Consider the following 15,390-nt stretch of genomic DNA (forward strand, 5'->3'; position numbering starts at 1 on the left):
ATGGATACAGAATTGGCAAAAGTGTATAATGAACAAGCAAGACCAATGTTTGTTAGATTAATTTTGCACAAAATAACAACTCAGTAATGGTAAACCAATTTTTGGAGTAAAGGGTCAAGGGGTTTATTATAAGGTGGTATTCCTCCTGAGATTTTCGCGAATATCGATGATTATGTATTTTACATAGTGTACCCAATTCAATTTTTTTTTTAAACGATATCAATAAACTTACACCTTAATTCACCAAAAATCTAGCTTACCATAAATATTATCTAAATCGTAGAGAAAATAAAAATTGAACATCGTGGTTTGCCCATAGCAATTCGTGATATTTTGATTGGGTAGGCCGAATAACCAACCCTGGACAAAACCATGGACAAAACACACATTTGATCGAAGGAACTACTCACACCGGCGGCTTTTTAACTAACCCTGTTATTTATTTGCCGCTTAAAAATTCCCGAATTCAAATTACGATCGGCGCGACAGACAGAGAACACGATTTCATTACTTTCGAAAAATCACCGCATAAAGTACCATGAAATGTGGGAGCGGGCCTTCGTTAGAGTACGGTACCGGGCCATATGGGCACTGATGAATGGTGACAACAGGGACGTTCATAATGTCCTATGTGTTTTACTATTCTTTGTACCATCGTTGTAGGCCTAGCTTTCGTGGTATGTAGTCTTTCGTATCAACAAGAACGCAAATTGTTCTTACCTTTTTCAAATTATGTATAGTTTGATTATTTATCAAAAGCAAAAGTATTTACGAAAACAGTCAATATTATGTTTTATAGAACACTATCATAGAATCGATCAATTATTTATTGAATTTGTGATGTACCGAATAGAAATGTTAAGTAAGGTTTAACAATGGACTAGATTTCAAATACTCTCCCAGCTTTTCGGATACGTTTCAAGTTCCAGATTCATATTCCGGTTTACAATCATTTACTTGATATCACGAATACTAGAAAACCCTAATCTACTCTTTACTAGTAATCGTGCTTGATATTTGTAATAAAATCACTAGTTTTTGCTGTCAAAGGAAATTCAAGTACATGTGAAGGAAAACGGCTCCTTGAATACACTAATAAACAATTAAGTTAATAAAATCAGACTAAACCTAGCTTTTGGGATGTGTGCACGACTTGATGACATAAAACGTAATAAAATTAATAATTATCTGTGTACGAACGTTATCCTGTCAACCAGGACTTATTAGTTAAAATTTTGTTTTATTGTGTAAATAGCTTATGAAAACTTAACGAGTGTTTTAGTTTCATTTGAAACGACAATAAATAAACAAAAATTTCTTTATTAAGCGTTTCTCACAACAACTTTCGTCACTACGCTAAATATCTTATTCAACAATCAATTAATTATACATAGCAATTTGAAATTTTTTTACATAACAATTCAACCTAACAATTTAACCGTTTTTCTTTAATTGTTTTGCTAGTCAATAGCTTTATCAATAGCTTCTATTTTCTCTGTGATCTACACAAGGAACTTGCGGAAAGTTCAAGTACCAACCTACTGCGGGGACCACCATGGGTTCAAGTTTTGGCCCTGGAGTCACACATATGCATCCCCGTATACTCAGGTGGGACGCACTTGTGTGTTTTACAATAATTACCCCCTCCCCTCCCCCCGCTGGTATCCTCCATTGAGACGTACATTGATACTTCCGTTCAGGATGATTGTTCAAACCTATAAAACAATAGTGACAGCTATCTTTCAAAGGCGATGACCTACGAATGCGATATGAACGGTACGAAAAAAATACTATGCAATTTGTTTTTGTTGATTTAAAACTTAAAATTCGGGACAACGAAATGTCGCTTGCACATTCACTTCTTTCTTATGATTATTGAATCCTTTCGAGAGTAATTGAGGTTTATTTATTGTTTGAGTCTTATTGGCCGTGAGTGTAAGAAACACTTCTTATTTTAACACATATTTAAGATTCTCGCCGAAAACACTTTATGTTAAAATTCATACAGTAAAATATCTACTCGTAGTTTTGGTATGCAATATGAACTAACAGTTTGTGTCACAAGAAAGTCCAAGTTTCTCTTCAGCGACAAGTAGAACGGTAGTTAAGTTTGAAAGTGTACGCTTCAGCAAGCTCTTTATGGCTCTGCAATCTGCTTATGGTGGCGCAATCTGCAATCTGGGGTGTAAAAGGGAAACTACTAGAGGTGTTTATCATCTGCAACGGTAGTACTTCCGGTGTCTTCTCCGCCCTTTATTTCCGGCAAGGATGTGACTGGACTATGGACGTCGTACCGGGATGGAAGTGAAGATAAGGAAGCAACGATCGTGATCCTGGGAGTATTGACTTCGTAATAAGGATTCGGTTTTGCCACGGACTTGAAGAGATTTACGTTTGGAAAATAAATTTGTTGATAGTGCTATTCACTAATAATGAAATAAGTCTTACCTGGATTTGGTCCAGTAAGATTAAGTTCGAATTATAGGAATAGATTATATCCTGCTACCCATCAGGGATTCAAAGGATACCATACTGTACAAATACGTATACAGCCAAAAACGAGTTAGGTGTTTCTTTCTTATTTTATTATGAGGAGTGTATTTTTAAATTTGCAACTACAATCCTTGATCATGGATTTAACTTATTCCATGACTTAAAGTTGTGGCCGGCTTTAGAATGAAAATAAACGTAACTGAATTAACCCACCGATGAGATGCAATGATTTAAATTAGGAACCCAGACCGAATCTTCAATTTATTGTAAATTGTAGCCTCTACTTTTCCATATCACATGAACAACTTTAAGGTTATGTGAAGAAATAATTTGAGGAATCAGCGAAAATAAAAATAAATAGTTGCTAGGCAACGGTGACAATAACACAATTCTATTGCAATGCTATGGATTTTTCCTACAGTCACCCGAAAAAGTTGGCTTCCTTGTACTGTTTATAGTACAGAAAGCTGCTAATTGCTGCATATTTATACTTTGCCGTACGGTTTATACTTTGCCGTACGGTTTATACTTTGCCGCACATCAGGATTCCAACGAAACAACACAAAACAGCGTGGTTTTATTATGCACGTAACCCGTGTACGCTTGGAAATAGGTTGGCAACACTTAAAGATAATAATACTATGAGCAGCTGATTGACTATTATAACTACGATTTAACCTGTCATTTCGTGTTTATAGTTTCGGTATTTCTGAACTTTCTGGACTTTTCTTTTAACGTTTTTAAACGTTTTCAAAACATTCCTACGATCTTAATAAACAATAAAATACCTTTAAATTTAAAGGTTATGTGAAGAAATAATTTGAGGAATCAGCGAAAATAAAAATAAATAGTTGCTAGGCAACGGTGACAATAACACAATTCTATTGCAATGCTATGGATTTTTCCTACAGTCACCCGAAAAAGTTGGCTTCCTTGTACTGTTTATAGTACAGAAAGCTGCTAATTGCTGCATATTTATACTTTGCCGTACGGTTTATACTTTGCCGTACGGTTTATACTTTGCCGCACATCAGGATTCCAACGAAACAACACAAAACAGCGTGGTTCTATTATGCACGTAATCCGTGTACGCTTGGAAATAGGTTGGCAACACTTAAAGATAATAATACTATGAGCAGCTGATTGACTATTATAACTACGATTTAACCTGTAATTTCGTGTTTATAGTTTCGGTATTTCTGAACTTTCTGGACTTTTCTTTTAAACGTTTTTAAAACATTCCTACGATCTTAATAAACAAGAAAATACCTTTAAAGCATTTTTTTTAGGCGCGGAAACCACTTCAAATTACAAAAACATACGGAACTATATTCTCAAAACGCGGAGCACATTTCTTGCCGAGGAAAAATAGCAGAGTGATACGGACCGCGGGTACTACTTTCTCTAGGGCACCATTTGTGTTGCCAGCTGAACCTAAAAACGTGTTGTATAGTGTTTGAAAGACTAATTATTTATATGCTTTATAGTGACTGTAGGAAAAATATAATGTGTAACACGAGTGCAAAAGGCCTTTGCTGCACTCGAGATCATTCCGCACTCGTAAACATTGCTCTCGTGTGCAGCAAAGTGCCACTTTGCCCACTAGTTACACAAATAACTATTTCTTGTGTATTTAAAATGCATTCTTGTTTTAATTAAGTAACCAGGACAGCTGATTTTGCGGCCCCGGGCTGTAAAAACCTGCTCGGTCCCCAAATTACGATGACAGTTGGCATGGCCAGCAAAACGTAACTTTTAGCCACCAATTAACATCATAAACAACCAAAAACATCATAGTGTGGTGAAAACGTTTTTTTTTTACTTTATCGCAAACAGGATTATTAACTTTATCCTCTAGTTCTGATGAGATTTTAAACCCACTAAAGGACACTAATGGAGGTTAAAGATGCAATACTGGTAAATTCCTACCATTCGACCCCACAACGCCTGGCCTACATTCCAGGTTAAACATTGGATTAAAGAAACTGGTACCTCATTGGTACTAGAGGTTCGTCCAGAACCTATTGTTACACTCACACCAGAAGCTGCGGTGTCCGAGTGGTTAAGGAGTTGGACTCGAAATCCAATGGGCTTTGCCCGCACAGGTTCGAATCCTGTCCGCAGCGAAGAATTTTGTAAGAAAAATGTTAATAATGAACTATTAGTGTAATTATTTTAAAAAATTATGTTAAACATAAAAAACATTCCAAAATGATGTATTTTTTACTTGGAAATTTAGGGAAATGGCAGAATTTGATATATTTTTGATTAAATAATTTCGTCAAACGGCCAGTTTAAGTTTGATCAATACACACAATTTACAATAATACAAAAGGAAATTTAATGGATTGGTAATAAATACATCCATATCCAGAACTGCTTTTGCAATTTAAAAGTATTATAAAACGTACAAAACACGTTTAAAACTAATTAGGTAGTTTGCCCAGTAAGTTGTAATTGGTTATACGCTGTATTTATGTACACAATTTTTCAGAGGTTAAACGTTTGATAAAAATGTTAAGATATGTCACCGGTATTCTACCCCCAGAAATTTACACCCATGAAAAAACGCCTACGTCATTTTGACGTCACAGGTCTGGGGGTAGATTTCCGGCCGTGAACTCTTAGGACGGATAAATTATTATTTATTTCATTCAACCCACATTTCACGGTTTACTTATTCAACACAGTTGTAATTATTCAAAATCCCAATAGAACTGACCTCAGAATTTTACCCCCGGAAATCTACCCCCGGAATTCTACTACCGGAAATCTACCCCCGTGGTCGGTTACGTTACGTACCAGCCAAGATTCATTGTTGTATTTGATTTTATTAACACAGCATGTGAATCAAAATCAATTTGTATGTTATAAAATTAATTGGTATAAAATACTCCGAAGCGACGTCGATGAATTGCTTTGCTTATCTTCCAGCGCTGAGACATGACGATAAAGATAATTATAAGCAATCATACTTCTCATTGACTTCCAATACGGAAGGTATAATAAATACCCCCGCCGCAGCAAACCTGCCGACTAAGCGAATTTCCATTTGCCTGAATTGATTTTTAATTGAATGTATTTAATTAACATTAGGTTTTATGAGTACCTAGGCTTGGTGCTACAGGGAGGGTAAAAAGTGTATTTTTGGTAAAATATGAATAACTTTGTATGAAATAAATAAATTTACCAAGTTTGATTAAAATATATCCATAAACAAGCAAACTACAACATTTTACAATATTCTCCATAAGAATAACATGGAAATTTTAAAATAACACTTTTTGAATTTTCTCCGTAACCAATAATTGTACAAAAACACTTGGATATACTGAATTATTTTTTTTTTTTAAGCTCTTTAAAAAGGTCCGGAGAGAAATTGGGAAATTTTGTGTTTAGAGGGTAAAAAATTAGAAAAACCAATTTTTACCCCATAAAACCCCCCGTAAAACCCTGTTCCTATGGTCCAATCATGCTGGTTCGCGAACTCATTCAAGGTTATCCCACCTTACACCTTCAAACCAAATTTCATCAAAATCGGACAAAAATTACTCAAGTTATCGTGTTCACGGACACATATATATATAAATCTATATATATATATATATATATATTATATATATATATATATATATATATATATATATATATAAATTTGAACGAATGGTGTTTTTGGCCTCTGGGGACATAAAAATGAAAAAGTAAATCGGTCCCGGGCCTAGGTCTTACCATGCCACCTACGGTAATAGCTACTTCCCTATAGGGAAATTCGCTAAAACTGATACCATGACCATGGAACAGGAGGATTGAACCAAAAAAAGGAACATCAGAACTAAACCAAAACAACTCCCAAGGAACACCAGGAGTGTGACAAAAAGCTACTAAGAAACGGCATAAATGAACCAAAACACCTACCAAGGAACATCAGAACTAAACCAAAATAGCTAACGAAGAATATAAGAACTTAAGAATAACAATAACAACTACCAAGGGACACCATCACTGAAACGAAACACTAAACAGTTACCAAAGAACTGAACCAAAACAACAAAAAGCTACAAAGGAACACAAGAAACAAACCAAAATACTAAACAGCTAACAGGGAACCCCGGAACTGAACCAAAACACTAAACAGCTACCTAGAAAAGCTATAACTAAACCACAAAACTCAACAGCCAACAAGGAACCCCGGAACTGCACCAAAAGAACAAAAAACTACAAAGGAACACAAGAAACGAACAAAAACACTACACAGTTAGGCTGGACGCACACTGATCCAGCATTTCACCTGAAGCAAAATGTTGCACAACGATTTGCTTTAAGAGTTTTGTTTCTTTGCTTCTCCAGTGTGCGAGAGGTTCAAGCATGATGCAGCATTTGGTTTCAAGCAAAAATAAATATTATTTGTACTGGTACTCTACGGTATTGTTTTAACATGTGTGACGAGGAAGTCAACGTAGCTATTGCTGTATGTCAGTTTTTGCAAATGCTAGACTAAGAAAGGTTCACTCAAACAATCAGATGATAGACATTAATGCTCTCAGAAATTAAATCAGATCCAGGGAAATTTTACAATTATTATTGTCGAATACTTGCTACACTATTTTATTGGAAGGGTTTTTAATAACGTGATATCGTTAGAAATTATTATTTGATAATTTCGTGATGGTTATAAATAATGAACTAAATAACATGGGTTGTTTCTTAATTATCTACCTGTATGGTTATCAAAGTGGTAGCAAGAAAAATTAAACAACAATGTAGGAAATTCAAAAAATATAATTTTTAAGTTGTAATGAAACTTTAAAATGCATTTTTCAAAGAGTAATTTTATAAACAACAAAAGGTCGATTGAATTTTGAAAGCCACTAAGCTTTACTAGCTAGAAGGGATTTGGCGCATGCGCAGAACGTTTTGCTCCTTGAAACATCAAACATCGTGCTGTATGGGATCCATTCGTCGAGCAACTGCTCAAATGTTTCAAGGCGTTGCGAGGCGCCTCGCAACGTTTGCTTGATCAGTGTGCGGCGTCCCATTGAAATACATGGGGTGCTCGTGCCCAGCGAAACATTTTGCCTCGCAACACTTGCTTCAGGTGAAATGCTTGATCTGTGTGCGTCCGGCCTTAACAGGGAACCCCGGAACTGAACCAAAACACTAAACATCTACCTAGGAAAGCTATAACTACACCACAAAACTAAACAGCCAACAAGGAACCCCGGAACTGGAAAAAAAACACTCAACACCTACAAAGGAGCGTCAGAACTGAACCAAAAAACTAAACACCTACCAAGGAATGCCAGAACTGAACCAAACACTCGACAGCTACCAAGGAAAGCTTTAAATGAACCAAAACACTACACACCTACGAAGGAACACCTAACAATACAGCTAACCAAAACACTAAACACATACAAAGGAACCTCACAACTGAACCATACACTAAACAGCAATCAAGGAAAGCTATAAGTGAACCAAAACACTAAACCCCTACGAAGGAACACCGTAAACAAACCAAAACACTAAACACCTACAAAGGAACACCAGAATTGAACCAAAACGGGTTTGGACGAGGAATGCGAGATGACTGTGAGGTGGTCCACGCGGGGGTCTTGTTACTCTGTGGATATGTGTGAAGCGCTTTATATCTTACTCTGAGGCTGTGGGAAACAGCTTATCTGAGGCTGGTCAGGGTCGATCTCAGCGGAGATATACAGAATACAGATGGATTATGAATGCTTCCGTTCTTTCGTTACATTGTGTTAGAAAATACATTCTAATGTCACAATTGATAAAGAAATAGATAGCAAGACAAATTCGTATCTTTATTTTGTACATCAATTAAATGACTAGACACTATTTTTATTGTAATGCAAACATCTCACAACTCACATTTTGAATTCAATCTGAAGCAACTTGTTTAATTTTGTTTGTACATATTGTGATTCTGTACATTGTATGAATAAAGATATTCTGTAAAAACCCGATCGTATGTATTTCCTACTTTATTTTCTTTGCTCAGAACAAGTGAGTACCACTCATCAGTGGTTTCAAAGTTACAGAATGCTAAGTGTGGTGATAAACGGAATTTCCAGTGACGTAAAATCCAAACTATGGAATAATTCAAGGAAGCACTCTTGAACCTATTCTTTTCTTAATTTATGTCAATGAAATCACAAAACATTCACTGATAGGCAAACTGTTTTTTCGTCATACTGCAGCAAAAACAGCCGTTTATAATGCATGCGTTGCGGGTATAAAGTAGCATTTTTACTCTCTAGGGAGTAAAATAAGCTGTTGTAAACAGTCGTAAATTTCGATTGTGGCAATCGTATCGATCAAAATTATTTACCGATTGATTTATTAGTTAAGGTGTTAGCCTATTGTTGTCGATCGCTCGACATATCGATGGTATAATCATTGACTTTATGTACTGTAACACAAATCGTTTAGAGACGAAATTATTGAATCACTTACTTAACAGCTGCTTGTTTTCATTAGCAGAATTGAAAACAAGCTGGAAGTCTTTTTAGAGGTTATCTTTGCATACAATTTACTATTTCTTTGTCTAGCTTAGTTTGTTAATTAATTATGCAATATGACGAAAAATTTAGTTCACCACACGGGTAAAAAGTTTCTTTTCCTCGCTTATTTTCCGACCTCGGCTTCGCCTCGATCGTAAACCTTGACCTCGGGTCAAAAAGAGCCACTTTAGGCCCTAGTGATGAAATATACTATTATTTGCTGACTATACTGCAATTCATGAAAGCGGTACAAGTTGGGGAAAAATCGATGATGATGCTAATTGTGATCTCCTTTTAATGAAAAAAAATGGTTTGACCAAAATGATTTATTCTTAAATGTTTCAAAAACCAAATTCTTACCAATATCATTAAGAGATAATACTGACTATAACTTGTAAAATGTTAAAAAAAAGTGGAGACTTTAAAAATATTCATTGTCCCTGTGAGCCCATTGAGAAAGTAAGTTATTATAAATATTTAGGGGTAATTTTTGACAATCTGATGAAGTGGTCTGATCATATAAATTACGGTATTTAACCTCTAAACTATGTAAATTAGTTTTTGCATTTAGGAAACTGCGTGACATATTAACAACTCAAGAAATCAAACTAGCATACCTCAAAATTGTCTAAATTGAGTCATTATAAGCTTCAGCCATACACAAATCAAATTCCATTCATAAATATTCCACTGAACATTCCTAAATTAAAATAATCCACTGATAGGGATTGAGTCTACCCCATGTAGGCTTATTTCCCAATGTTTTATATTGAACATTGCCTTCTGTGAATTTTTTCTAGTTTATAAGAACAATTTTACTTTTGTGCAATAGTAAGTAAGTTTCTTTGTATTTTTGTTTCACTGGAAGTGGATGTTCATGATTCATATTGTTCACATTTTGTTGGAAATAAACTTTATTTTTATTTTATTTGATTATAAATGATGTGGAGTTATGATTAGTATCATGAACCTAATGTAGACTAGGTTAAAATAATATTTGTTTACACATTGTACTATGCAATAGGGCATAGCTTATGTAAATATTATAGCTTATGTAAAATATTTTTATAGTATTTATTTTTATAGCAATGATTTTTGACAGGGTTGAATAAAAAACTTGTTAACGGAATGCATTTTACATATTTTTTTATTTAAAACACAAACAATTAACAAATCCCAAAAATAAAACTTATTTGTGCAGTCTAAGTAGTCTACTTGACTTGTAAAGGTGACTTCCCAACATAGGGTTCCCCAAGGCATTACATCTAAATATAACTGAACAATACTGGCCATAACAATAAAATAAAAATCATATTCAAGAGCATGGTTGATAATTGTAAAATAAAATACATAATTTATGTACGGATTAAGTTAAATAAACATTAAAAAGGATTAAAATACAGTATTAAAAATAAACAGGAATTACAGTATTAATGTAAATTCTAAATTATAGTACAAACAATATACTTTTTTTAAATTAGCTTACAGATAGTATAGAAATTATGTAAGCCATTATCATAGTTCAAAATACTTGTTTTTGCACATCTACAGAACTCCCTGATAATACAGCCAACCTGATCTTAATTATTTACAAAATTATTATTATTATCAATTATCAATCATTGAGATGGGGACGCCACCTAGGTGCGTATTTTAACCCAAATATGAGTGAAGGATGAGTGTAGAATGGTGTGTGATGACCTGTGTAGCTTTGTTACTGACTAAGATCAGCTGTTTCATTAGTCAGGATCATTTATTTAAAGCCCAATGATCAGGAACAGCTGGGTCCAGTTTTATCCCTTAATGAATTTCTATCCATTTGTTTCATATATAAAAACTGTGATTTTTAAATCATAAAATTTATGATGTCAAAAAACTTATGATGTATAAAATCAATATTTCATAACATATGAAAACACTAAAATATGTACACGAATACAGTATATACATTTAAAATATTTATGATTCCCCAAATCATTTATTTTTATGTGCCCAGTTTACAGATGAAAAAATAACAATTAACTACAAGCACTTAAAATAACCAAACTTACGATTTACTAATATACAGGGTGTCCCATAAGTAAAAAGCCAAACTCCGGGAAATGGATCCATGGGTGGAAAGAAAGAGAAAATCAAGAATACATTTTTTTCCAAAATCGCTTCGTTAAGCAGATATCCACAATTTTCTATTTTAAATGCCATTTTTATTTTAAATTTTAGGTAATTTTAAATGCTGAATAAACTAGTGTTCTTGACATTTTTTAATAAAATCTGCTGTTTTTTTTAGTAATTTGGATGAAAAACAATGTAAATGGCCGCCATTTTGAATTGGATGAAAGTTACTTTTTTTCTAAGATGGATCTCTTCTACCTTAACATAGAAACCAAGATTCATTGAGACCGGTTGGGTTGACACAATTCAATGATAAAAATGTTTATGTTAAAAATAGAAAATAGTGGATATCTGGTTAACGAAGCGATTTTGGAAAAAAAACTTTTAATTCTGGATGTTATTTTTATTTTAACCGAAGGAAACATTTCCCGGAGTTTGGCTGTTTACTTACGGGGCACCTCTATTTGATCTATAACTACATTAAGGCCTTTGGTCGAAACAAGTAATAATTGACTGAAACAAGCACATTGATAGAGTATGTTATTTCCGCTGTTAAGATATTCTTCTTGATTAATGCTAATAATGTATGGATTGCAGAGTTTAAGGAAAAATGCAGCATTTTGTGTTAATTACCTGTTGGTTATGTTCCATTCATTCTAATAGATTAAAAACTACCAGAAAATATCACAAAATAAACTGAAATCACAGAATTGAGGAGGAATAACCATAAAAGTAAGTTTAACACTTTACCAAAACCAGGGAAAACTATTAAACACTGTCTATTATGCTTTATTGCCTAAAAGATTTTAGCCAATGGTTTCTGTCTCATTCTGAAAAGACCTGTTCCAAAAATGGATAAAAATGTATTTCCTATGTTAAAATATTTCTATGGAAATACATACCGGTCGATACACATAACAAGAAATACAAAAAACCCCATGGGTTAAGTCCTTTATTAAGGACTTTTCAGCCTTATACAATTAAGAAGTTACACTACAACTAACAATTATGATAAAATAAACTCTATTAAGTAGTTTGGTATACATCAATATTATGAGGACTAGTAAATGTGATAAAACACAAAAGAAAAAGAAATATCATAAAAGGACATTTTATGTGTCTAAGATAAAACACAATAAATTAGTTAAAATAAATAGAGGATACATCTGCCTGTACCTACTAGGAACTTTAACAAAATTCACTATTATTCAAATTGAACTTATTGAAATAACAATTAATCTAAAATTTCTTATACATCTTTGGACAAAACAAAATCAATTTAATTTCAAGCAAAAAATGATAATCTGAAGCACTATGAATAACTATCATCAATGTACACAGACCTAAAAATGATAAAACTGGTATAACACATTAATTTTAATTATTATATAATTGACTTTTATTTAAGGACTATATAATGACTGTTATAGCTTTGTGGAAAATTTGGAAAAATTACTACATTGATAACTTAATAATGAATTATCAAAATGATGTTTAAGTGTCTAAACTTATCTCAGCAGATTGTAGTTAATAATCTGAGCTGTAATTTATTTTACCACCTGAACTAACAATTTAAAAATAAATAGACTACATTAACTGATAATAATTTTAAAATAAACAGAAATAAAAATAAATAATGTTTTTTATATGCAAATGTGTAAAATCTGTTTTATAATTGACTAATTTCCTAAATGGATTAGCACTTGATACAAACTGAAAAAGATTAAGGTTAACTAAATCAAATCATAAACAATAATTACCATACAACAATACAATAGGTCAATTTACAACTCATGAAAACATAACTCAAATACAATTTTAAAACATTGTAGATCATTTTATACCTTGACTAAAAAAAGCAAATAAAACAAAAAATGAACATTAGTTAATATACGAAATCGACAGAGGTCTAAAATGCTTGAATACACAACTGTACACGGAAGGCGAATTGCTAGGTACTGATACCTAAAGGAGAATGTTCACAGTCCAGGTTGTAGATGTGTAGATGTGTAGGTCTACCCCAGTGCTACATCTAGACTCATCATCACCAGAAATCCGACAATAGCTCCCCATGTAGCCACTTTGCCATTGCCACTGCAATATTATACACTGGTTTAGTAAACTGGAAGAAAATGAAATAACAAAGTAATTAAATTCAACATTAATCTTCATTCTTCTGAAACCCCAGATGAGTAAAACAACTGTGAACAACGTTGGTAATAAATTAAATTAGACGAATTGTATTTTTATTGGATGTCAGTTTGACTTATAAGCAGTGTTTGCTTGTGCAGTATGTATGTATGCTTGTTGCACAAAGAAAACGGCTTCGAAGATTTCCTTCAAATGTTGTAGATAATTTATTTCTGGCCTAAAAACATGTTTAATGCAGTTCAAACTGCCAACAAAAATCTAATTAACGTAAAAAATGAAAATCAATTTTTTACATTGGCCTTATGGGTTGCCAAGTAACTATGTTGGTTGAACAAAATAACAAGGGAAAAGTAAAGAAAAGACTTGTAACATGTGTTTATAACAAGCCATCGACAGTATACTAGCAAATTACCAAATACAGTCCAAATGGAAAAACATCCGTTGTTACTAGCAAAGATTACATTGAAGATTACTCGATACAGAGGTACAATGAAAATGAACTACCGAGCTATTGCTCACACTTCCAGTTAAACAAAAATCTTACTTACTATTGCAAAAAAATGTATATATACACTTAGAAATAATGTCAAAGAATTATAGGTTAAACACAGAAAGCGATATTTAATATAAAACAGTAAGCCTACAGGTGCTGGAATTCGGTGCATATGCTCAGTCGCTATAATACCAGTGAGTTACTATGTGTTGGAAAACAAGAATATAACGAAATATTTATGACGAAACTGAATAAAAATGAGTGTAAGAGAAGTTGTGGGCCACAAAATCTTACGTCAAAATCAGCACAATTTCTCGATCTTTTTCAACTACGTTCTTAAATTCGCTACAACTGACAGAACTTCACGGTAAGACAGAAATAACAAAACAACTAGGTATTTTTCGGTGGCTCATTCCAACTTCGTATTTTTCAATCTAAAACTTGCAGCGTTAATGAACAGCCAATTAATGTTATTTCACTGTATCCAATGACAAAGTCAAACTGATGGTAGAAACTGAACAAGAACACCAACGCGGCGGACGGAGGAACGGCTCGCGAGATGTTGATTTTGAACCCCGCGCGGGCCCCAGCCGCATTCCGGCGGCTGTTTTGGGAAGCGCTCGGTCACCCGCGGCGGCGGCGCCCTTTGGCGGCGAGGAGTTACGACCTACGGGCGAGATAGCATCGCCGTCCTGCGATCTGGACGTTGCAACTCAACCTGGACACGCATCGTATAAAGAAAACACAATTAGTATTGCTAATCTGTGTATTAACAGTTTGAAGACGTCAAGTTTTGTAGGGATTTGATTTGACCAATTTTACAAACATCACATCTCCAGTAAAATCGGGGGATTTAAAAATCTTACGTATAAACTAAATTGAATTCGCACCTGCAAAGCCTATTTGTCTTTTCCCTATCTACGTATATTTTGACGGGTTAAACACATCACAAGGGAATTAACTGATGAATGTGAGGAGTTGCGTGTTTGAATTATATGCAATCGCAGCAAGATCCTCCAGTGTCATAGGAGTCCTTCGACGACAAAGGGTACCGAATTTATGTAACGACTACCCCAAGGCAGTAAGTGGGGGGGAGGGACTCTTTCCATTTGCTTTTCCATACCATAAAATAAACTATTATCCCAATTAGTGACAAATTAGTCCAGTTTGAAGCCTAGAAAATGTGTAAATACGAAACGTTTCACTCCAAACGAATCGTGCGTTGGCGACCGTCAAACAACGACTTCTTTGCTCATTTTCTCACAAGGAAGTTAAACAAATCACAATTATAACAACCAAATATCGAATTGCTTATTGAATTGAACTATTCTATGTCCAACGCTGTTCGCTGTTGATTGTTGAAGGACGTTGACTACGCGGTGAACGAGCTCGTCTCAGATACATGCAGAGCGTCGTAATTGGCCCGCGCTGTATGGTGTTTTTGACCCCGCCGCGCGCCGGCCGATTTTCAATACTAATTAAGAGTTTAAGCGCTGTTTGCTCGCGTGGAGTGTTAATTAACGGCTGTGAAGTCCACGCGATGTCTCGTCGCGGTCTCAAACCCCGTAGTCCACGCATCGATATACAGTATGTATGCGCTCTGAATGCCTGGGAAAA

General features: G+C 34.2%; 1 protein-coding gene and 1 non-coding gene across 2 annotated transcripts in view; one reads left to right on the plus strand and one right to left on the minus strand.

Moving 5' to 3' along the window:
- The first annotated feature begins 4,537 nt into the window (after positions 1-4,537).
- Positions 4,538-4,619, plus strand: Trnas-cga (transfer RNA serine (anticodon CGA)). Its single transcript has one exon. It is a non-coding gene; the product is annotated as a tRNA-Ser (tRNA).
- Positions 4,620-10,146: 5,527 nt separating this feature from the next.
- The window catches only part of LOC129003227 (zinc transporter ZIP11-like), a 76,511-nt gene continuing 71,267 nt past the window's right edge, over positions 10,147-15,390 (minus strand). The window contains exon 7 of the mRNA XM_054431520.1: positions 10,147-13,223. Within this exon, the coding sequence (XP_054287495.1) occupies positions 13,145-13,223 (79 nt within the window). The 3' untranslated portion in view covers positions 10,147-13,144. The remainder of the gene's footprint in view (positions 13,224-15,390) is intronic.

The sequence above is a fragment of the Macrosteles quadrilineatus genome, unplaced genomic scaffold (assembly GCF_028750875.1).
Source record: "Macrosteles quadrilineatus isolate MER2022 unplaced genomic scaffold, UCM_ALF_1.0 Scaffold_9__3_contigs__length_116548681, whole genome shotgun sequence".
NCBI lineage: Eukaryota > Metazoa > Arthropoda > Insecta > Hemiptera > Cicadellidae > Macrosteles > Macrosteles quadrilineatus.